The sequence below is a fragment of the Chanodichthys erythropterus genome, chromosome 12 (genome assembly GCF_024489055.1).
Source record: "Chanodichthys erythropterus isolate Z2021 chromosome 12, ASM2448905v1, whole genome shotgun sequence".
NCBI lineage: Eukaryota > Metazoa > Chordata > Actinopteri > Cypriniformes > Xenocyprididae > Chanodichthys > Chanodichthys erythropterus.
Window position 1 is genome coordinate 22,372,689 of NC_090232.1, and position 22,917 is coordinate 22,395,605.

The following is a 22,917-nucleotide window of genomic DNA, read 5'->3' on the forward strand; positions in this document are numbered from 1 at the left end:
TTATACAAAATAATAATGTCATTTTTTCTGTAATTTATTAAAGACAATTCTAGTATCAAATTATTTTCATGCAGCATTTCATTCTGGTTAAGCCCTTGAGTCTTAATTTTCACCAAAAAAAAAAAAAAAAAAAACTGAAGGAAGATTTTGCTTCAGCAAAATGTTAATTTGAATCTGAAGTTATGTCTTCAATAACAAAATAAACAATACTATATTAAGGACTGCATCTTTTTTTTTTTTTGAATGAAATTTTAGTATGTAGGGCATGGTTTTCACATGCCCCCGATACTACAAAACAGACATCATGGCATGTTAATGTGCTTGCATTCCTTAAAGGTCCCGTTTTTCGTGTTTTTTTGAAGCTTTGATTGTGTTTATAGTGTGCAATATAACATGTGTTCATGTTTCGCGTGTAAAAAAACACAGTATTTTTCACATAATTTACTTATCTGTATACCGCTGTTTCCACTGTCATAAAAACGGGCTGATGACTTCCTTGTTCTATGAAGTCCCTCCTTCAGAAATACGTAACAAGAATGGCCAGCGGTTCCTGTGTTGTGATTCGACAGCTCTGAGCGCACCGTGCCCGGAAAAGTCACGCCTCTTACCATAACGTGTGCTGCACGCACTCAGTGTTATTGTAAACATGTCTTTAATTTTACCCTATTAATTTGAGCCGGAATCAGACCCGGTGATTGGACTGCGGAATGAAAATAACAGCATTTCGATGACATGGCGACAAACACACTCTACAAATGCAACTCTTGTGTATTCCTGTGGGCGGAGGTTAGTCAAAAAACTGTTTTATTGACGTCATTAAAGAAGGAAGTAGAGGGATGTAGTCCAAACTGGCCGTTCGATGTAGGCGACTTCTGTTAAATAAAATATCTCGCTTGGCATTGAACTTTGAGCTTTAAAATTTTACAGATTTTATTTATACTCTAACAACAACATTACACACTAACTAAAGTTTGAAACATGGGATCACGAAGAACGGGACCTTTAAAAAAATCTTTTAAAATCAAACATTTTCTTTTCTTTGTGTTTTCAGTTAGCTTTACACTACTATTCTCGGGGTACGTTAGATTTTTAATGTTTTTTTTTTTTTTTTTGGAAAGAAGTCTCTTATGTTTGCCAAGGCTAAATTTACTTGATGAAAAATACAGTAAAAACAGTAAGATTGTAAAATATTATTACAATATACAATGTGTTTTCTATTCCTGTTATGGCAAAGCTGAATTTTCAGTGTCACATGATCCTTCAGAAATCATTTTAATATGCTGATTTGATGCACAAGTAACATTTCAAAGTGGTTGTGCTGCTAAATATTTTTGTAGAATAGATACTTAATTTCAAGGATCTTTGATGAAGAGAGTTCAAAAGAACACCATTTTTTAAACAGATCTTTGTAACAATGTAAAAAATATTACCGTCACTTTTTTAAATTAATTTAATACAATCCAGTGTCAACATTTGACTCAAACAATTGCATGAGTTTGAGGCTAGACACAACAAATAGATAGGAGTGGGGCAGAAGGAATTTTTGGCAACCTTTTTGTAAACAATCATTATCTTTGCAATTACAAATTTCATACTTTGCTTTATGAATGACACTGATGAGAATTTGTTTCTATATTTATTGTGCATTCAGTTTTCAATTATGTTTTTTTAAGAATTTATACAATAAGGGCTGTACAAGCCATCAGGAGTGAAAAATCACTCATCATGTAAGCGCTGAGTACAGTTGTGTCAACCAGGTTACCTTGGAACTGGATGTTTCTAGTTTGAGATTCCTCTCTAGGGCCGTCTACGGGGCAGATCAGCATGTACCTGCAGCCCTGCAGGCAGGGAAGAGGTGGAAACACAACACATGACACAGAAAGCTGGGGCAACAGTTTAACATAACGTAACATGGCGGCTCATGGCAGAGTGACACAGAGGAAGCGTTTGTAGTCACATCAAAGAGGCTTTGGCTTTTCCCCTCGTTTGTATCGAACACTATTTAAAAAGGTTTTGATCAGTCTCTCTCTCTCTCTCTCTGTGGGTTTGATCATGGATTTATTCAGAAGCTCTTTAGTGTGACACGGGCGGCGCAGTGCTCTGCTCCACTGTCACGCCGATGTGAGCCAGCACAGTTGACGAGTACACAGAGCCATTCAGGCAGGATCTAAGAGAGGGCTGACAGCTGTAGAGCTGAGAGGAAGCGAAAAGAGGAGAAGATATGGAGCTTCCATGTTCCCTGAGGGGATGGGGGAGAGCCAGCAGAGCCCTGAGAGACTGACGAGAAGAGATCGCACTTTACAGGATCAGACACCTCTGATACACATCTTCTGATCGACACAGCTGCTTAAATTCAAGCAGAACATGTTTTTTTCTTTACTTTGCAAATGAAAAGAGGCAATTTCAAGGTGAAGAGTGTAATTTTTCTTAATTCTAAATAAGCCATTTGTAGACTGATTCCGTTCAAAAGTGTTAAAAATTTACCTCAGTAACATTGCCTCAACCAATACCACAAACTTGGGCCCAACCTTTGAGTACATGTCATATAGAGACATCATACTACAGCTTTTTGCTTAAGAGCTACCCACTTAAGGCCTGTTCACACCAAGGATGGCAACTATAATATTATCTATAACTATAAAGTTTCAATAATCATTCTAATTCTATGTGAATAGGGAACTCCACAACAAAGCTATAATGATTACGACAAAAGTATAATATCATTGGAATCCCTTTTAGAATATTATTATTATTTTTTTTTTTACAGCTGATGAATGATAAAAACATTGACAGTCAATCACAATTCACCCTGACTTTAAAATGGCAGACCACATAACTGCACATTGCGCTTATAATAAAAAGAATGTTATCGTCCATTGATGTTAATGCCAATATATTTATCGTTATAGTTATAGTTCTTGTTCTTGTTGTGAATGGGCCATTTGAATGACATGTAAAGTGATCAATTCCAGTTTATATTGTTTACTGCTTGCTGGTCAGAGGTGGGTGAGTTTATTAAATATGGAACTAATATGAAACTCATCATACTAGGGTGGGAAAAAATACTATAATTATTAAGACTAAGTGGATTGCATATGTACAAAATAATATCCACAGATCAAAAATAAAAACTGATTAGGGCTGGTGCTATATTTTTGGCCAACCAATGGCATAGGGATGACGTTTTGAGAAAACTTTGGTTACTCTTTAATTTAATTGTTATAGTATAATTAGATAAATAACAACTGAGTAATATTAATTAAAGGGGTAGTTCACCCAAAAATGAAAATTATCCGATGTTTTACTCACCCCCAAGACATCCTAAGTGTATATGACTATCTTCTTTCAGATGAACACAATCGGAGGTATATTTAAAAATATCCTTAGTCCTCCAAGGTTCATAATGGTAGTGAATGGGTATGCGCCAAATGAGTAACCCGTGACGCGATGTATGACGCAGGATTTAGGAGTAGCATAAGCTTAGACGTCTCTCGCGGTTCAAACAAATAGGGCTGTTCATCAAACTCAAGCTCCTCTTCTCTTCTCTTAAAATTTTTTTCGATTATTTGTGACCGGTGTTTTGTTTTGCTCTCTCCTCTGCACCTCAGTGTTCGCAATTGCTTTTGGGTCAAAGGTAGCTCTTCCGTCCAAATCGGCTTGCGCATCAGCTGGAAGCTAGTTATTTGAATTTACAAAGTTTTAAATATGAATATTTTTCTTACAAAAACGCATCGCTTCGCTTCAAAAGGCCTTTATTAACCCACTGGAGCCGTATGGATTACTTTGATTATGGACGGATGCATTTTTTTGTTTGTTCAAAATGCGGGCCACCATTCACTACCATTAAAAAACCTTGGAGGACTAAGGATATTTTTAAAAATATCTCAGATTGTGGTCAAATACACATAGAATTGCTTGACGGTGAGTAAACCATTGGATCATTTTCATTTTGGGTGAACTAACCCTTTAGCATGTACTTACTATAGGATTAGGGTTAGCTGCTTGTAATTATACATAATTTTCTGGTATTACTATAGTAAGAACATGAAACATATAGCAAAGACAATGCAAAATAAAGTGTTACCACAACTTCTTCAAAAAAATCATTACTTCTGCAATTCTGTTTCAATGAATTTGGGAGTGCAAAAATTAGTTCACCTTTAAAAATGCTTTGTTGCTTATTCATCTATTGACTATTTTGTTTAAAACATACTGATTTGTAGAAAAATTACAATTATTTAATTTTAGCAAAAATATAATAAAATAAAATTAAAAAATAACATAAAACACATAAGAAACAAGGTTAAAAAATGTGTAACAAACCTTACTAGTTTTCCGAGAAGCTCGATGAGTCGGAGCAGAATATTGACTTTGCAGGCTTTCAGAGAACTGTTCACTGTCACTGTGGAGATAAAATGATAAAATATCTATTTATTTATCCAAGATAAATAGATATATTGGGGACTACTATGTGACATAGCATCCATATGAGAACGGTTAATTAGCAGAAAACCAGACAACCCTGAAACTTAAACGGCCATGTGTGGTGCATAACTGCTGAGGCACAGTCGGGACATTCTAAATGCTGCTGCGTCTCATTCAAGAGCCTCTTTGAGACAGATTTGGAAAGCTTCCAGCATGCCGTTTTGTTGAGTGGTGCATTTGGGTGAAATAAATCTGTGAACTGGTATCATTGGAAATCATCGTACCATCCATCATGCCATAAATTCTGATGTTGTAGGCGACATAAAACTTTCATGAAATAATTACTGAAAATACTGCTTGATTTGGAGGATGTTAAACAGCTTGTAGACATCTGGTAGAGAGCCGAACAGAGTTATTCAAAATTTATCCCATTAAATTAGAGCAAGTATAGGAAGAGGAGGAGAGAAGGGAGACACTGGGACCATGGCGGACCAGGAACGTCACAAGAAAACTCAACTGATTGGCTAGGGTTTGCCTGGGACTCCTCCTCTGTCAGGGATGAATATGCAAAGGAATCACAAATTAAATTAACCTGCCAAACTGTCAATTTCAGGCCTTATGACGTTGTGTAAATGGCATTGGGCAGAGAGTGAGGGGCTGCAGGCGGGTTCAGGTGCTTTCTGGCGCCGGTTCAACTCGGCTGCTCAGAGGTGGCTAATTCTACATGCAAATTTCAGTCAATAAGCTCCTAGCAAGGCATCCCAGGATAATTCAAAGGATCTGATTTTTTTTCCCTCTTTCTGCCCCCCTCTTGCTCTTTTTTTCTCTTTTGAATACCAACTAGACAGAAGCTGGGATTCAATCACCCGTTTGCTTGTGTTTTTGCATATGCGTGCTGTCCCTACAGTCAGAAAAATAATGAGAGCTTGAGAGATGGAAAGCGAGAAAGAGACAAGGATAGTGAAAGGTGGGGGAAGTACCTGTCTGCGCTCATGTCCTCCCAGTCGTCCTTGGCGGGACTGTCCATCCTGTTCTGCGTCGAGCGCATGCGTGTTCTGCTGGAGGCATCAGCCCAGGGCGGTTTAGACCTGATCTTGTTGTTAGCCAGTGTGCCAGCTTTTGCCTTGCGTTTGGCCGCAGACCGATGGAAATCTCTCTCAGCTCGAAGGACTCCCAGATCCTGTCGGAGCTTGAGCAGCCTGTGTCTGGCCTGGACGGCAGATTTCATGGCATCTTTTGCTTCTCTCTCAGAACTCTGCAGCTGGGCAAGCAGTCGGTCCCGTTCCTCTCTGGCCTGGGCATCCTCGGCCTCCTTGCATTGGTGCAGGAGCTGAACTCTGGCCTGCAGATCACCCCGCTCTCCAGCCAGTGCTCTGTTTGCTTCCTGTAGTGCCCGGTTTTCTTCTCGCAACCGAACAATCTCGCTCTCCAGAGAGACCATTTGACTTTGCAACTGCTCTATCTGTGGGCATACGCAGAGGCACGTGAAAAACAAATGATCACCACATCTTTTTGAGATGTTTGTGCTTTAAACTCTCATTTGGCCTTTATGGAGAGGGTCCGTTCCGGGGCAAGTGAACAAGCACTCTGTGATTCCCCTCAAATTTGTTACTCATGGCTAAACATAAAAGAGGGCCATTTAGGCAGCTTGTCAAATCCTGGTGGAGGGTGTGAAAGAGAGGAGGGGATGCCTGCTGGGTGTATACCCCCAGGCAAATCGCTGCCTTTTATTTAGCACTCTCACTGCCTTACTGCCGCAGCACACCACCTTTCAAACAACATTAGGCCCCTTTACGGCTGGCTGACAACGACTTGCCCCCCTCCCACAACTCCATCAAAAATTATTTCATTTATAATGCGTTTGCAGGAGCACATAAACAGCAGTCTGCCCCTGTGGGTTATTAAGTTTAACATGGTGCTTGTCATTCGGTAATAAAGGCGATGACAGCCCCCATTACACGACCATATGGCAGCTGCTGGCACCGCTCACAATGCCATCATCTGCTCTGAATTATTCTACAAACCATTTCATTCCTCTGCTCAGAACGTTCCCTCAGTCCTCACCAGCCCCTCCAGCAAAAATCAAGCTAAATGTTGCTTTAAGGGAAGTCAAGTGCTTTTGAAAAGAGAGTGAGCTTGATTTGCTCAGGCTAAATGCTAATGACAAATTATTTGCTTGTATTAAATGAGTGAAGGGCCCAGTGTCAAACATCAGCAGTGTTTGCAAACGGAGCAGTTTAGTTTCATTCAAATGAGTCTTAAGAGTGTTTGCTGTGCTGTTGATAGTTCCGCAGGTTGAAGGCTTAAATGAGGGATCCATACAACAGGAAAAGTTCTTTTTTCTTCCGCGCTGTACTTTAACACATTCATTTTTTTTTTTTTTAACACATCCACTGTAATTAACAATTAGCATGGCCTCCATTCAATTTTACATGATTGAGCTCCACATGTGAACTACTTGTATTAGTTTTGAGTAGTTATGTAGTGAAATGAAAATTCTTGGCCAAATTTTGACCAAAAATTGTGGGCACACTGAAAATGAAAATTTTAAATTAGACTTTGTTTGGAAACACTAAAAAAAAAATAAATTTTACAATATTACAATACTTTTGATTGCACTTTTTTTCGGCAGGTTTTCTGTGGGTCTCCCTCGGTAGAAATCATGTTCCAGTTGTTCGGGTAGAGAGAAATGGAAACGCGGGGGCACCGCGATGCGACCGCAAAGGGCACTTTCACTTTCGCGATCAAAGGGGCACTGTAGTCACTTGAACTGTTTTAAATATAACTTTAGTACCTTTCTGGATGTTTGAAAGTGTAAATTAACTTGCTTTCAATCGGATTTCATCAAAAATATCTTAATTTGTGTTCTAAAGATGAACGAAGGACTTATGGGTGAGGAACGACATGAGGGTGAGTAATTAATGACAGAATTCATTTTTCATTTTTGGGTGAAACCCTTTAAGAATGCACACAGGGAAAGGTGGCAAGTTCTCACAAGTGAAAGTTGAGGGCTTCTCTCATTGTTTAACATTGTGCTTAACCTCAGTCACAGCCTCTGCTCATGCACAGGTAAATGCTCTTTATTAATATACTTTTGGGGATGAGGATTTTAATGTGTTTTTGTCAATTTTGGTGCATCCCTAGTACTTTTGCATCAATAAATTAGTTGTTTCATTGACATAATAACACTATAATAAGGTTTAATTTGTCATAAATTGTTTATGTAGTAAGCACTATGAACTAACAATATGTTTACAGCATTAATCTTCAACATTTACCAATACATTATTAAAATCTTGTTAACATTAGTTAATGCACTGTGAACTAACATGAACAAACAATGAACTGTACTTTCATTAACTAACGTTAATGAAGATTAGTAAATACAGTAACAAATGTATTGCTCATGGTTAGTTCAAGTTAGTTATACATTAACTAATGTTTAACTAATGAACCTTATTGTAAAGTGCTACCTCTAATTGTAAGCGTTATCACTGACATTTCATACATTTTACATCTGCCAATATCTGTGTCTCTGTGCATGATGTAAGGAACATATCTCTATGACTTTGGTTCATTATTCTTCAAAAAATTCAGCTAAAATCTGAAAAATTTCAAAAATGTAAATAGCAGACAGCCAACGGTTGATACCTTCTTAAAAGTCTGTTCCACTCTTCGGGCGGATGTCTTTATGGGGGTGCTGCTCCTCCTGACATCCTCTGACACTTCCCGAAACAGAAGCTCAGCTGAAGGAATAAAAATTCATACTGTCACCTGACAGCCACTTTTCCAATTCAAATCAATTATCATTAATGACACATAATTTCTGGTCTTTTCAGGTCTATTCAACTGATGGAGCTCTTAAAGAGGCCTTTAATGGACAGACTTAGAAAGGGTACTCATAACCACAAATCAAAACCTTCTGACCTGAAACAATCTTGCAGATTATTGTGGAGTAATACAAATTAATTTTGAGGGTAATTGTCAATGTATGATGGAGTTTGTGTTTTTGACTTCATGGCAGGAACTTTGTTGCTATGCTTGTTTAAAGATGGGAAAATAAACACATTTGGAGACCAGAACTTTCTGCCGCCTTGGGTTAATAAAAGTTTCATGGTGAATGTGGATGCTCATTTGTCGAATGAAAATGTTGTGAAATATTTACAATCAGTTTTTTTTTTCCTGGGCTGACCTTTGGACAGTAAGAAGCAAGGCTGAAATTCCAGTTAGTCACCGACCTGTCTTTCTCTATCATGCACAAACTTGCAAAAAAATAAAATAAAATAAATAAATAAATAAATAAATGAATAAAAAATACTATTCACCTATTCACATGTGCACCCACACACACAAACTTGTTTTTAAAGACTTTCAATAGAAAATGTTATTTATACTACATAAACTGTATATATCCCCTAACTCTACCCCTAACCCTCACAGAGAACTTTCTGCATTTGTACAAAAATTTAATTCTTTTATTATTATTATTATTATTTTTTTAATTATTTATTTAGTATGATTTATAAGTGGTTTTCCTTGCTAGGCCCAACCAAATGTCCCCACAGTGTCAATATTTCAGATTTTACTATCTTTGTGGACACATTAGGTTGTAGTTCGTAGGTTAATAATACTAATGCAGTACCCCACAACAGAAACATTTGTACAGAAGTAAAACATTTTTACAATCTAATGCAAGCAAATTATTTTGCATGCTATTCCAAATTTTGCAATACAAAAATCTAAATGAATAATTTGGAGAAATATACTGAAATGTTAAGGGCAAAAACAATACCTTCCTTTTTATTATTATTATTATTTCGATCACCTCAGTTTTTAGTCACATTTGAAGACAGCGTGTGCACACCAGCAGGAAAATTGAAGAGACCATTACCATTCATACTGAACTCCCAACATCAGAAATAAAATGGTAAAAATACATTTTTAATAAAATGTAATTTTTTAATTATGCTTTTTTATACTGTAAACTTCCATGGCTTTAAGCTTTATTCCACATCAGAGCACTTCTGCACTGAGAACCAAAGCTCAACATGAGTTCACTCTGTCTAGAAGGACTTTCTTCATAAATGTCGGAAAAAATATTATGCAGTGTGCACAAAAGGGAGTAAATACAAAAAACAAACAAACAAAACAAAAAAACAATAACTCTAAATGTAAAAACCTGTTATCTGTTTTGCACAATCACACAGTTGATATTCATTACATGTATGAGACCGTCTTAAGCAGTGTTCCTGGAGGAACGCCAACAGAACACATTCTGGATGTCTCCCTTATATGACCCATTTATTTTAGGTCTTGGAGTCTCTTATAACAAGCTGATGAGTTGAATCTGGTGTGTTGGATTAAGAAGAGTTTGAAAATGTGTAGTGTTGGTGTGGCTCCAGGAACAGGGTTAGGAAACACTGGTCTACAGCAGTGGTTCTCAACCTTTTTGACTCCAAGGCCCCCCACTGTGTACAACAATATTTAATTGCATCCCCTATTATTCTTAATCTATGGCCACTCATAGTATCTGTACATGTAATTTCAAACTTTCAGAGGTTTATGAGCTGAATGTTTACATGAGTTTTTCAGTCAATTGTGATTTACTGGATTTTAGATTACAATAGAATACAACGCAGTTGTCTATACCATTCTAGTCATAAGAAATTGACTATACTTGACCATCAGTAGGTCTACACAGAATCCACACTTGCATTTGAGCATACGATTTCTGTGAAACGTCACCTCCCGCAAAGAAATCAACGCATACTTCATCATTGCAACGTTAGCCCCGCCCAATGGCGTGTTAGTGAGATGAGGAGGAGAGCTAAGAGATAAAGCGATACAGGACAAAGGATCCTAATGCTAGCAATATGGTTATTTATTTTAAAAAATGTGGATGATTTATTTCTATTCGGTATTTCACTCTTTGGTAAATCAATCACATTTCGGCGCATGATTTGCAAACAACTCAACAGTAATGCAACATTTTATCTGTGTTAATTCTAATGCCTGATCTGATTTGTAACGATTCATGTACAGTCAGATGTTCTTTGTCTATGTGTCAGTAAATCAAACCCGTGACTTAACGGTCAAATTCACGTTGTTTCTCTTGGTAGGATGAAAATAAACTGTTATTTAAATGGTGATTAAATTATATATAGAAAGCGATCAAAGAACGCTGGTCAGCTAGACCAGTGTGTTGTGATAGGTCAACCGCTACCGTGTTTTGGAAATTTCACAACCCTTACCATAACAATGAGTTTCAAAACACTAACACATTTCATCCAGGCCTCACCCCTGTATTTGTGTATGTCTTTTAAATGAGGAATATTGTGATGTGTATGTTGCTGGAAGAAAAACCAAGACTACAACTGAGGCATTTCACAGAGTTCAGAAACAGTGCTTACTATTATAGAGAATTGGAGTGGACTTTTCTCAAACAGCAACATTACACACTACAGAAAGTTGAAAATGTAAATAAGCATAATAGGTCTTTTTTAAAACCTCTTGAAATTACAATTAAGACTTTTATAAAAGCATTTAAGATATTTAAGAATTTTTATAGCCTTAAATTTGATAAAACTGAATTTAAGGCTTTTTAAGAACCTGCGGGATATTTAAAAGTATCAGTTCATAAGAGTCATTTGTTCGCAAATTGGACATCACATCATATGCTGTATTCGTGGTTGCATTCAGTGGGCACAATGCAAAATAAAACTACAGAATAGCCATGTTAGAAAACACTGTTGTGATAATAAAATTGTTATATAAATATAATAACTAACGATTCCTCATTACACAGGCATGGATTTATGTAGGAATGGTACCAACTTTCAGAAATGTCCCTACCAAGATTTGGCCAATTTTCCCCAAAGAACTTAGGGTGCTTATACACTAGAGATCGCTCTGATGGAGCGTTTGACGGATAGGAATGTACAAGCTCCTTTCTGAGGGTGTGGAAAGAGCCATGTGAGTTTGAAATCAATTGGGAATACAGCAAATTGGATTTCCGAAAGCACATCTGGACCTACCTCTCTCAAATTCTCATGGGTTAATGGTCATGTCATAATTTTATTTCGTGATTTCACTGAAACAGAAAGCGGATGAAAGATGAAAGTGTGTGTCTGTTGCAGCTGCATGAGGGGAATGCTGAATATTGCTGCCCTGTGTCACCTATGACCCAACTTTGCCACTGACCAAAGGGAAGGATAATCTTGATAACAAATCTTAAAGTTTGTAAATGACTGGAAAGAGGAGGATTATGAAATAATCTCAGATATAAGGAATACAATAGGTCAATAGCAGTGTTGTTATTGTTAAAGCTGCAGTACGCAACTTTTTTTGTGTTAAAGATTTACAAAAATTATATAATGAGAATATACAACATAAATCCATTTTCCAAACCGTTTTTTTGTCTTACCCTGAATCATTATGGTACACTTATAATTAGTGTTTATATTCGGACTATTTCAGACCGGACTGGTAGGACCCGTCGCAGAGTATCACAGTAACTGCGTGACTCGCCATAGACATACATGGAGAAAAGTAGCTCCGGCTACAATGTTCCTCCGCAAGACGCGTGCAGTTCTGTTTATTAACCGCTAGAGGGCCAAAAATCGCGGACAGCAGCTTTAACTAAAATTATTAAAAAAAGGCTGAAGTATAATAAAATATAAATATCAGAACTGTATCAGTTCCAAAACTTAAAATTTTTATTTTTACTCACTTTCATGTAGTTTCAGAACTGTGACTTTCTATTTTCCTCTACATTTTCTCAAAATATCTTTTAAATATCTTTTTTTTTTTTTTTTTTTTTTTTATCTTTTATGTTCCACAGAAGAAAAAGTCACAAAGGTTTGGAACAATATGAGGAAGCGTAAAAGACACACTTTTCATTTGTGTGTACTATGTCTTTAAGTTGAAGTACTAAAATTACTAAAACTACAGCTAAAATAAAAAGTAAATAGAAGCTAAATAGAAATATATATATAAAAAAAACTATAAAAAGATGATAAAAGCATAACAAAATTACAAAACATAAACTAAAATTAAAAATGTGAACTGAAATATTAAACCAAAGACCAATTCAAAACATTAATAGCATACAATAATAGTATATAAATAATATAACACTGGTCAACAGTCATATATGATGGGGCAGAGAAAGACAGGAAACAAAAAAATCACTCATCAGGTACATTACAGTAGATTTAACAGTATAAGTGATGTCTGTGATGTGTGTATGATGTGTGTGATACCTTGCGTTTCCTCCTGTCGACACTCTTGTAGGTCTTGAGCTGCAACTGTATCCAGGGCTGCATTTAATTTCTCCTCCAGATTAGCTCTAAACATAACCAACAGCATCCCAATTAGATGGAGGAATGACCACACTGTCAAGTTATATATATATATATATATATATATATATATATATATATATATATATATATATATATATATATATATATAGACTATATTAGAAATACAACAAGAAAGATGATTTATTTCAATGTCAATATCACTTCTGAAATGAATATAATAGTATATTTTCCTCACACATTTATACATACATCTCAGTTGTACTGATTTAAAGAATAAGCTATTGAAGTGTGCAGTCCATTTACTGACAACAAACCCAAAGCATAATTCAGTTCTATCAGGAAACTCAAAAGCCCCTTACAACTGGAAAGAACATACGTTTTCAGTGATTGTATTACAACCGGATTGCACTTGATGGTTTAGCTCACCAGTACTTGAGGGAGCTCTTAACACATTATAGTCCTTCACGTCTAATGCGATCTTAAAATTCTGGCCAGTTGATAATACCTAGAATATCAAAATCAACCTCAGGCAGTAGATCCTTTTCCTTTTTAGCACCTAAACTTAGGAACAGACTTCCTAGCATTGTTCGGGAAGCAGACACTCTCTGTCAGTTTAAATCTAGATTAAAAACACATCTCTTTAACATGGCATACACATAACACATTATCTACTTCTATGGCATACACATAACACATTATCTACTTCTATAATTCAAATCATGTGAATTGTTGGCTGCATAAATTAGGTCAGCCGGAACCGGGAACATTTCCCATAACACCTGATGTACTCGCTACATTATAAGAAGAATGGCATCTACGCTAATATTAGTCTCTCTCTGATTATTCTGAGGTTTACCGTAGTCTGCCAGATCCAGGCCGTATCCAGATGAGATGAAGGAGGACCTACACATAGACACAATGACAATGCAGCCCTGAAGTGTCAACTAAACTATCCCGGCGAAGGCCTCCATCCCTTTCCTTTCCCTATGTATAGATAAAACATTATCAAAATGATTCCAGTTTGCATGGATCTGCGGAAACGACAAACAATTCTGTATTATGTGGGCCAGACAATATGGCAATGTCACTTTGTAAAGAAAGACTAAGCGTCAATGCACATACACATTCAAACATGTATACCTATAGACTAAACATGTAAATGAACGGCAAAAACGCATTAAAAGTCTCCTGTTTTCAGTTAAAAAGGTGTCATGTGAGTGGCCCCTAAGATAATAATTAATGATTTTTACAACGGAAACGATTCAATCAATCAACTTTAGCTCAATAATAACTTTTTCCTAGAGCTTCTGTAAAGCCAAAACAATCTCTGTCCATTCATTTTCCTATTATTACTGTGAAGCTGCTTTTGAAAAAAATCTGTATTGTAAAAAAAAAGCCAGTACCTCAGAGATGACGTGTTTTTGTATGCAAAACCCAGAAGCGAGTTAGCATTTTAGGACTTAGGACTGTGATTTTTTTAAACCTTTATTGTGTCTTAAAAACGGCGGTTGCTAAGAAGTTGCTAAAAGGGACTACTTCCTTTGGCGGGGACTTTAGACATCATCATGACAAACAGGACATTTGGACAGCATTTCTCATGAAAAAGTGGATAAGTATTCATACACAACGCAGATCATAATCAGCAAGCATGTTTTTAAATAAAGTTTTTTTTTTTTTAAATAAAGTTTGAGGAAGCTTGGTGGTGGTCACGTTGATTCGCGACCATGGTGTGCTTTAGTCCGTTTATAGCCTACTGTTAGCTTTTTATATCTGACGACTTTATTTAGGCTTCAAAATGTATAAATGTTGTGTTAACTTGTAAAGATTATCTTGATAGACAAAACGTGTAAGTGTCATAACCCTTTGTTAAACACACAGCCTTTTTTTTTTTTTTTTGCGATTTTCCAAAAGTCTATGGGAAAAATGCAAAAGCTTTCAATCGAGGGAACCCTTGCGCCACTAACTTCCGGGTTGGCCTACAGAAGTACTCTAATGCATCAAAAGACACACTGTGATTTGATAAATAAAACTTTTTTTTTTTTTTCCACTTTTCCAATAATCCCTATTAGCATGGTTTAATGAGGGGTTAGTATAGATAGAAAACAAAAGAAAAACATTTTCATGTATCCATCGTTTTTAAAATGGAAAATTACAAAAATGTTTCAGTTAATGCAAACTATCATGTACAGTATATGCAAGTAGCGATTTGCTCAGGCTCTATATGATCATACTGGAGACAAGACACATAAAGGTGTAAATACAGTCTGGCCCAAAAAGCTTTCAGATACGAAATGCATATTAATGCCAGGTGTAAACGAGGCCATAATGTTAGTATGTTATTTGACACGTATGCCTGTTGTTTCTGTACATGAATGTACTCATTCTATTAATTTTTAATCTAGACTGTGAATGCAGTAAGTTTCTGTCAAAGTGTGTTAAGCCACTGCTTTTGAAACTTCCTCTTTTACCTTTAAATCACTTCAACTCTGACACCATCCAAATCTCTCCCCCACTGAGATGGAGATATAAAAAGAAACCCCGCTAATTAAATAGCTCTTAATTCACCAAGAAATCAAAGTGCTAAGTGACAAGAAACATAAAACCCCTGGCTGGGGTGTGAGGATTTCTTTTCACCTAGACTGAGAAGGGATTGGGGTGGGGTGCAGGGGGGATCTGAACAGACAAGTAGCGAATCTAAACCCAATTAAGAACCACCAATTAGCTGTATGGGTTCTGGAGACTAATTAAAAGGGGCAAAAAGAGGCACTTTCAAGTTATTATTAGGACCCAAAAGAAGTCTGTTGAGGATTGGGGTAGGGCCCAGTGAGACATCTGCACCTGAAACACACACCTAGTTCCCCTCCCATTTGTTCTAATACAGCAGTAGAAGAACCTCTGCTGAATTGCAGTGGCTTAGTTCATCATAGTGTAACTACTAGCAAAGAACTCTGGGTAATACTTGTTGTAACACAACAAGGGACCCAGTTTGTTTTTGTTTTTTGCTAAGAAATGATCCACTAACAAATTGAGATTGTCCACAGAAATGAACATGAACTCCCTTTTCTAATCACCATGTTTCACCTCTTTTGATATAAAACCTGTGCTTCTAAAGTGAACTCCTTGTCGTATTGTGCAAGAGTGCAGCATATATAAGCAGCACCACAAGGTGGTTTATTAGCATTCCAGCTGTGGAGATCAGCTGTAGGTCTCTCATGACCCCACCAGCCACTCTATAAAAACAGTTAATACAGCTTCTCTTTTCATGTCAACACCATAGTTTATATATATAAATATATATTTTTTGGTGTGAAACTCTTCATCAATCCCCTCTTCTTTCCAGTCCCGATGTGTCTTTGAGCGAGCACATCATTTGAATAACAGATGTTTATTAGTAAAGAATGTTTAGCAGGCCCCTCTCTAGAGCTTCCATGCTGGTTGGATACATTTCGGTATATGTAAAAAAAAAACAAAAGTGGAGATGTAAGGAGAAGAATGAAAGTGTAGACAAAAGGAGGAGGAGTAAAAAACCATATGATTATATATTCTCTGAAAGAGCATGAGGAAGTGATGATGATACATGTTGAAGGTCCATCATATCTTTTTTTTGACGTAATCACAGGCCTTAGAGCAATAACATTAAACAACTATGTTTTCATTATTTTTTTTCTCTTTTAAGCTAGGCCAATGAGAACAGAGAAAAACAGTAATGCAAAATTCAAGGTTTAGACAGCTCTCAGATTTTCTGCACCAGAATCAATGACATAACACAGAGGAGCTGGTTGCTGGCCACTATTTGCACAACCATCAAAGGCTAAATGGTACTGTAAACAGCTTGAAAGACACTGAGTTGAAAATTGTCATAAAGTATCGTGCATCTTTACCATTAATGTATCAATTACTGAAATTTTGGTATTGTGACACTCATATTATTTCACTGATTTTATTATTTAATTGATTTTAGCATGGATAAATGCTGTATTGACCAATCAGTATCCAGGATCATACATATTTAAAGAATAAATGATGGAGGGCTGTTTAAATTGTTGAAATATAATGCACACCAGAGGTGTAACAGGCCTCTTCACTTCACGTTGTGGCTGTTACACCTCGGGTGTGCATAATTTTTCGATTGTTGAATGGAGAGAGAGAGAGAGATTAACCCTCTGGTGTAGGAGGAGGAAAATAGCTGAAATAACTTAAAATACTACTTTTTGGTCATTCAGAGAGTAATACATCATTCAAACTGTAAAGGGTCTACATTTATTAATGTAAACTCATAATAAAAACAAAACTTTGTGCTTTTGTAAATTAAAGAAAACAAACAGGGTGCACTTTCTGCCGTTTAGGTCTCCATGAACTTCTTACTGAGACACATCACAAAAATGAACCAAAACTAGCGTATACTTGGCACACAGACATGTGGTCACACCCACAATCAGTGCAGGTTATTCATATGGTAATGGTTCATGTAAGCCTTAAAACTCCTTCACCTCAATAAAACAAAAAGCATCAAGGTTCATCTGGTTAATCTACATTTTATCATTTTTGGAAGATGCTGTGAGGAATAAGCCAGGATCTATCTCAGAAGAAGAACGCAATTCAATGCATTTCTTGATCAAGTGAAGGACATAATTTCTGACGAGTAAGTCATTTATTCTTACTTACATTAGTTAATGCGTTACATTAACGTTTCTCAAACTAGACTGAAATGTGTGAAATAGATTGAAAGATGTTGAAATATGAAATATATAGGCATATAGGCAACCATTTATTACATCTGAATTTGGTATGAAGCAAAGATGTTTTATGATGTTTAAAGGTGTGATAAGTAGATTTTGAACAACGCTGTTGGACATTGTTGATATTTGAAATCATCCCAAACAAGCCCACCCCTCTCTTCATTGCTCTGCCTCCAAAACTCACACTCCAATCCTAACCATCCTGCTCCAAACGGTCTCAAACCTCGGCCCGTTCGCTGCTGGCATGCGAGGCGAGTGCACTTACAATGACGGTAAACACCGCAATTCTCTAACAGTCGTCAGTGTGCAGTGGTTTAACTGCAAATTTAACTCTCACTATCTGGCCACTGTTACACACGCAATGCTAGTGGATGTCTGTTTATCACAGCTGATGCGCAACAAAATGCTTCACGAAAAATAAAGCGCAGTTGAATGAACGACAAGGAACCACAAAAAATTAACGTACAGTACACAAGAGTAAATACAAAGCGTTTGTAGTTAGTCGCAAACAGCACAGCAGCTCCAGACAACCAAAATCATGTTACTCACATGAGAAGCGGGAACAAAGCAGCCTTCGCGTCTGTTTTCAGGTCTTCCCACTTAGCTCTCTCCAGTGCTGGAAAGCTTTTCTAATATAAACGCAGGTCCTAAAGTGCTTGCCCAGTAATAAACCTTCATTCCACTGATATTCTTTTGAGCTCCTTTGTATTGTGTCCCATCTCTTGTTCTGCAGTTTTTTTTTTGTTTTTTTTTTGCTCGTTCTCTCTACTTGACCGAAATTCTATTGAGTCCACCTTAAAATAAATTAAGTGTTTACAATACAGCATGTAGTGATTTATGGGCAGCATAAATGGTGAGTGTAAGAGTGTCAGGTGACCGCTTTCTCCCTTTTCCTTGGGGCACCATTTAAGGAATTTTACAGTAAAATAATGATTAAAGATGATTGCTAAATAAATACAATAATAAATTGGAGGGAGTTTGTCATCTGACCAATCTGAAGGATTTGTGAGATATTGTTAATTTGTAGAGCCGCTTCTGTATTATCAACACAAGGAAGACACAAGTGTAATACATTTTATTAAAAAAAAGATAAACAAGAGTAAATCAACACAACTACAAAATGAATACTATGAATGATAAAAGAATAAAATGCATAAGATGAACACAAGAAGTTAAGATAAAACAAGTGATTAAAGGTGCAATAGGTGATTCTCTACAGAAAGATTTTTTGTTGTACTGGTTGAAAGTCACCTCATATCCTGATAGCAATCACCATGTTAAACAGTCTAGATCAGGGATGGGGTCCTATGTCTTCCACGGACGATATATATTTATAAAAATACATCTAGACCAGGGATGGACAACTCCGGTCCTGGAGGGCCAGTGTCCAGCAGAGTTTAGCTCCAACCCTAATCAAACACACCTGAACCAGCTAATCAAGGTCTTTAGGATTAGTAGAAAGTTATAGGCAAGTGAGTTTTTATCAGGGATGGAGATAAACTCTTCAGGATACTGGCCCTCCAGGACCGGAGTTGTCCATCCCTGGTCTAGATGTATTTTTATAAATATATATCGTCCGTGGAAGACATAGGACCTTAATATGTCGGTCCGAATGAAATGAAATGATGTCCTACCTGCCTGTCAACGTATGTTTTAACATACCCTTGCGCACCCTGTTTGCACAGACATCGTACACCATAAGCATGTTTCATGCTATGCAGAGTTTATGTGAGTCACAGATTGTTTTCATTTTAAAACGCTGTTTTAAAATGAGAACACACTAGTGTAAACTGGGCCTAACTTGAGCTGTTCACATCCTCAGACTCAGAATTATGTCCATGTCAACAGTATCAACAACGAAATTAATCTGCAGAGTCAGGAACAAGCTCTCCAAGTTGTTTACATTCATTATTATTGTAATGTCATGTGTTTTAAGACATGAGGTAGTTTAATGCCGTCTCTTGCAACGCTTTGCCAAGAGCAGCTTTGTGTGTGCCTTCATGTGTTTTGGAGGAGGCGTGGCTTTGGAGAGCACTCTGAAAGGAGGGTGGGATGTTATGATTTGAAAGCGAGCTCATTATTGCTAGCCTTTCCAAAAATGTCCTATTGCATTATATGCACCTTTAAGTTGGGTGTGGCTATGGCAGAGTTACGCTATCTTATGGAAAAATAAACTGTTGTTTCTCTGAAACTAATAGGGTGAAGAACTTTATTTTATATAATATACAACAATACCAAGTTCTCTGGAAATAGGTTTGGTAAAGTGATATTTACGTTCTATGTGGCGGAATGAGCAGCCCAATAGCTGTGACGTCTTCCACTGGTTGTGCTGGGTGACAATGCAGTGGAGAAAGGAACGGGAATCTGCTTCAACAGCCTTGAACACAAAGCTTTGTGGGATGAAAAACTGGAACACACCAATAAGGCCCTGAAGTAGGTGCAGAAGGCCCTTAACAATCTGGAACACACAGACGAAGGTACCTTGAAGTGAAGGTTTGTTCTTCTCCTGAGCTTAACCTTGTTGCAAATGTGTCTGTATGTCTTCTGCCTCTAGACCATACACTCAGAACTTGGTCAATCCACTTTTGTCTCTCTGGCATGAAGACTCTGGACATGCTTTAATTGTTACTGTCTCGCTGGGGAAGACTCTGAACGTAGTGTTTTTTAATGTCTCTTTCCTCACAGACTGAAAGCTCAGAATGTGGTCCCATCTGTTTCTGCCTCACAAGCTGTAGACCAAGAGCATGGAATCTGTTTCTGTCTCACCTTTGGAGAGTTAGGACGGCGTATCTGCTATAGTCTCCCTAGATGAGAGACTCAGAACGATATATCTGCTAATGTCTCTGTATCTGTTAATATCTCACTGGATGATCCAGAAACTCAGAACAAGGAGGGTACCTTTAACCCTTTCTGATGAGGAGGAGACTACAATTGGCGCTTCTCAATTCCAGTGCTGTGGTTGGCTGCTAGTATTAGAGGGGACACACACATTAGAGGGGCCCACCCTTCTTTCCTCTGTGGCATTCAATTGTATAAAGCACAAAGGTAGAAGTCTTGAAAGTTTACCAATGCATTTCCCACAATGTCCTAAACAAATAGAGTCCAAACAAGATGGGAAAAGATTGAACTGTCATGCATGCATTCATTTATACATTAACAGCTGAATTTGTGTAAGATTACATTCAGTGTCGTGTGCTTCCACCTATTAGAGGAACCAGGTCACAAAACACAAGTTATAGTTATTTAGCGTAGCAGTAACGAAAAGGATGTCTAAACTCAATGAAGTTGGGAAATACCCTGAATTCTGTGCCACGAACCTCATAATCTTTAAAGACAAAAAACGGAAATCAATGTGGAGAAAGATTGCTGATGTTATCATATTTTCAGATGAGTTTCTCAATTAATTCAGTTAACGTACACCCTGAGGTAAAATGTTCAGTGAAAGAGGACAGCAACTATTGTATTTAATTGTACAGTCATAACATAACACAGTACAGACATTATCTTAATTTGATGTCCTTAAACCTAACAATATTTTTGACCACAAACTGACAATAGAATGTTCGCATCCGGTGTGCGATACCTGCAAGTGGTTCTAAATATGGTGCAGAGCTGCGCTTCTCGTCTGGTGTGCGAACGCCTTTAGGGATTAGTCTCAAATTTGGTGCAGGGCAGAAATGGACAATTTGGACTAATTATTATTATTATTATTATTATCATCATTATTGCTAAATAAACATATTTAACCAAATAAGAAATATTACAATTGTAATAAATTTCATTATTAAAAATAAAAAATAGAGTGTTTAAGGATAAATATTACTATAATAATTAGAAAATAATAATAATAATATTTTTATTTTACAGAACATTTGTATAAAAAATGTGGGGTTAACATGCAAGCAGCCTATGACTATAATTAATTAGAAAGGTCTAAAGGATTTATTATAACATTATATTATTATGATACAAATCTTCTTTATTTTTGTCAGGAGGTATGCAAAATAAAAAATGGAGTCCATGTTTTTAATATGAAATATGTGCCTCTTATGCATCCACTGTTAAAAAAAATCAAATAAAATAATTCTGTAAACTTATGTACACTGGAGAAAAACATACTGGTTATACATTTCCCTCAAAGTTCTTTGGAGAGGAATATTATTTTTCCTATTTTTACCCAGAATATGATAGAGTGAGCATTACTTTGCACTAAATACGTCTGTTTCATACTGGATGCCAGAGGGCGCCCCTGAGCAGATACTCCAAATATGCCTCAGAGAAGTAATATAACACACATCGTTTCAGAAAATCCCTTATGGGCATCATGCTTTCGCTGTAACTGAATAAAAAGAAGATAGAAGCGCTTTGATTAAACATGAATATAATAAACACAAGACTACAACAATAAATGGTTTATGTATACAATTAGGGATGTGCAATGATTAATCGTGATTAGTCGTTTGCAAAATAAAAGTCTGTGTTTACGTAATATATGTGTGTGTTCTGTATATAATAGTTATGTATATATAAATACAGACACATACATGTATATATTTAAGAAAAATGTTAGATTTATATATAAAATATTTATACTTACATACAAAATATATATAAATATATATATTTATTTAAACATGCATATATTTCTTAAATTTATACATGTATGTGTGTGTATTTATATATACATAATTATTATACACAGAACACACATATATTACGTAAACGCAGACTTTTATTTTGCTAACGATTAATCGTGATTAATCGTTGCACATCCCTATATACAATACATGGTTTTTCCATAATAATAAAGTATATTTATAATGCAATGCTAATCAAACTAAACTAATGCTAATCAAAATGCTATTTCAAACACTCGACTGACTTTATGAAGTGAGTCTGGAGTAAAACCACATTATTAAATGTGTTTTGTTGGACAAGAGGTTCATAAAGGCTTGTCATGTTTGGAAAGTTTGTATGTTTGACGTGTATTGCTTTTTCAAATGTAGTGCTTTCAGATGGAGCACTACTACTGATTACAAAGATGCTCTTCACTAACACCTTGTTTACATATTTCTATAATTAAAAATCAGGAAACAAAAACGCAGCCTTTAAAATATCATATTCGCACAAAGCCAATTCAATTTCGATTAACTGTGCAGCCCTCACATACAACACAAAAAATTTTTTTTACAAATGTTTTTATGTGAATAATATTATTTTATGTGAATAAGTGGGAATAATTTTCTCATTTTATAGCAAAAATGTCATAAGTAACTGAAATAAGTACAAACGTCAGGACATGTCAAAGCACAGGGTTAAGAGTGTGTGAATTACCCGATTCTGTGCATCTCTCTACATCATTCGGCAGCAGCGTCTCTAGTGAAGCTGTAGGTTTAACTGCTTCAAAAATAGCAATGTTACCACCTTGC

At 36.5% G+C, this 22,917-nt stretch overlaps 1 protein-coding gene across 3 annotated transcripts in view; it reads right to left on the bottom strand.

Moving 5' to 3' along the window:
* The window catches only part of cntln (centlein, centrosomal protein), a 135,812-nt gene that overhangs the window by 26,908 nt on the left and 85,987 nt on the right, over window positions 1-22,917 (bottom strand). For all 3 annotated transcript variants that reach the window (XM_067404558.1, XM_067404556.1, XM_067404555.1), the window contains 5 exons: window positions 12,687-12,772; window positions 8,077-8,171; window positions 5,406-5,887; window positions 4,324-4,402; window positions 1,763-1,838 (listed from right to left, as the gene is read on the bottom strand). In XM_067404558.1, the coding sequence (XP_067260659.1) occupies window positions 1,763-1,838; window positions 4,324-4,402; window positions 5,406-5,887; window positions 8,077-8,171; window positions 12,687-12,772 (818 nt within the window). The remainder of the gene's footprint in view (window positions 1-1,762; window positions 1,839-4,323; window positions 4,403-5,405; window positions 5,888-8,076; window positions 8,172-12,686; window positions 12,773-22,917) is intronic.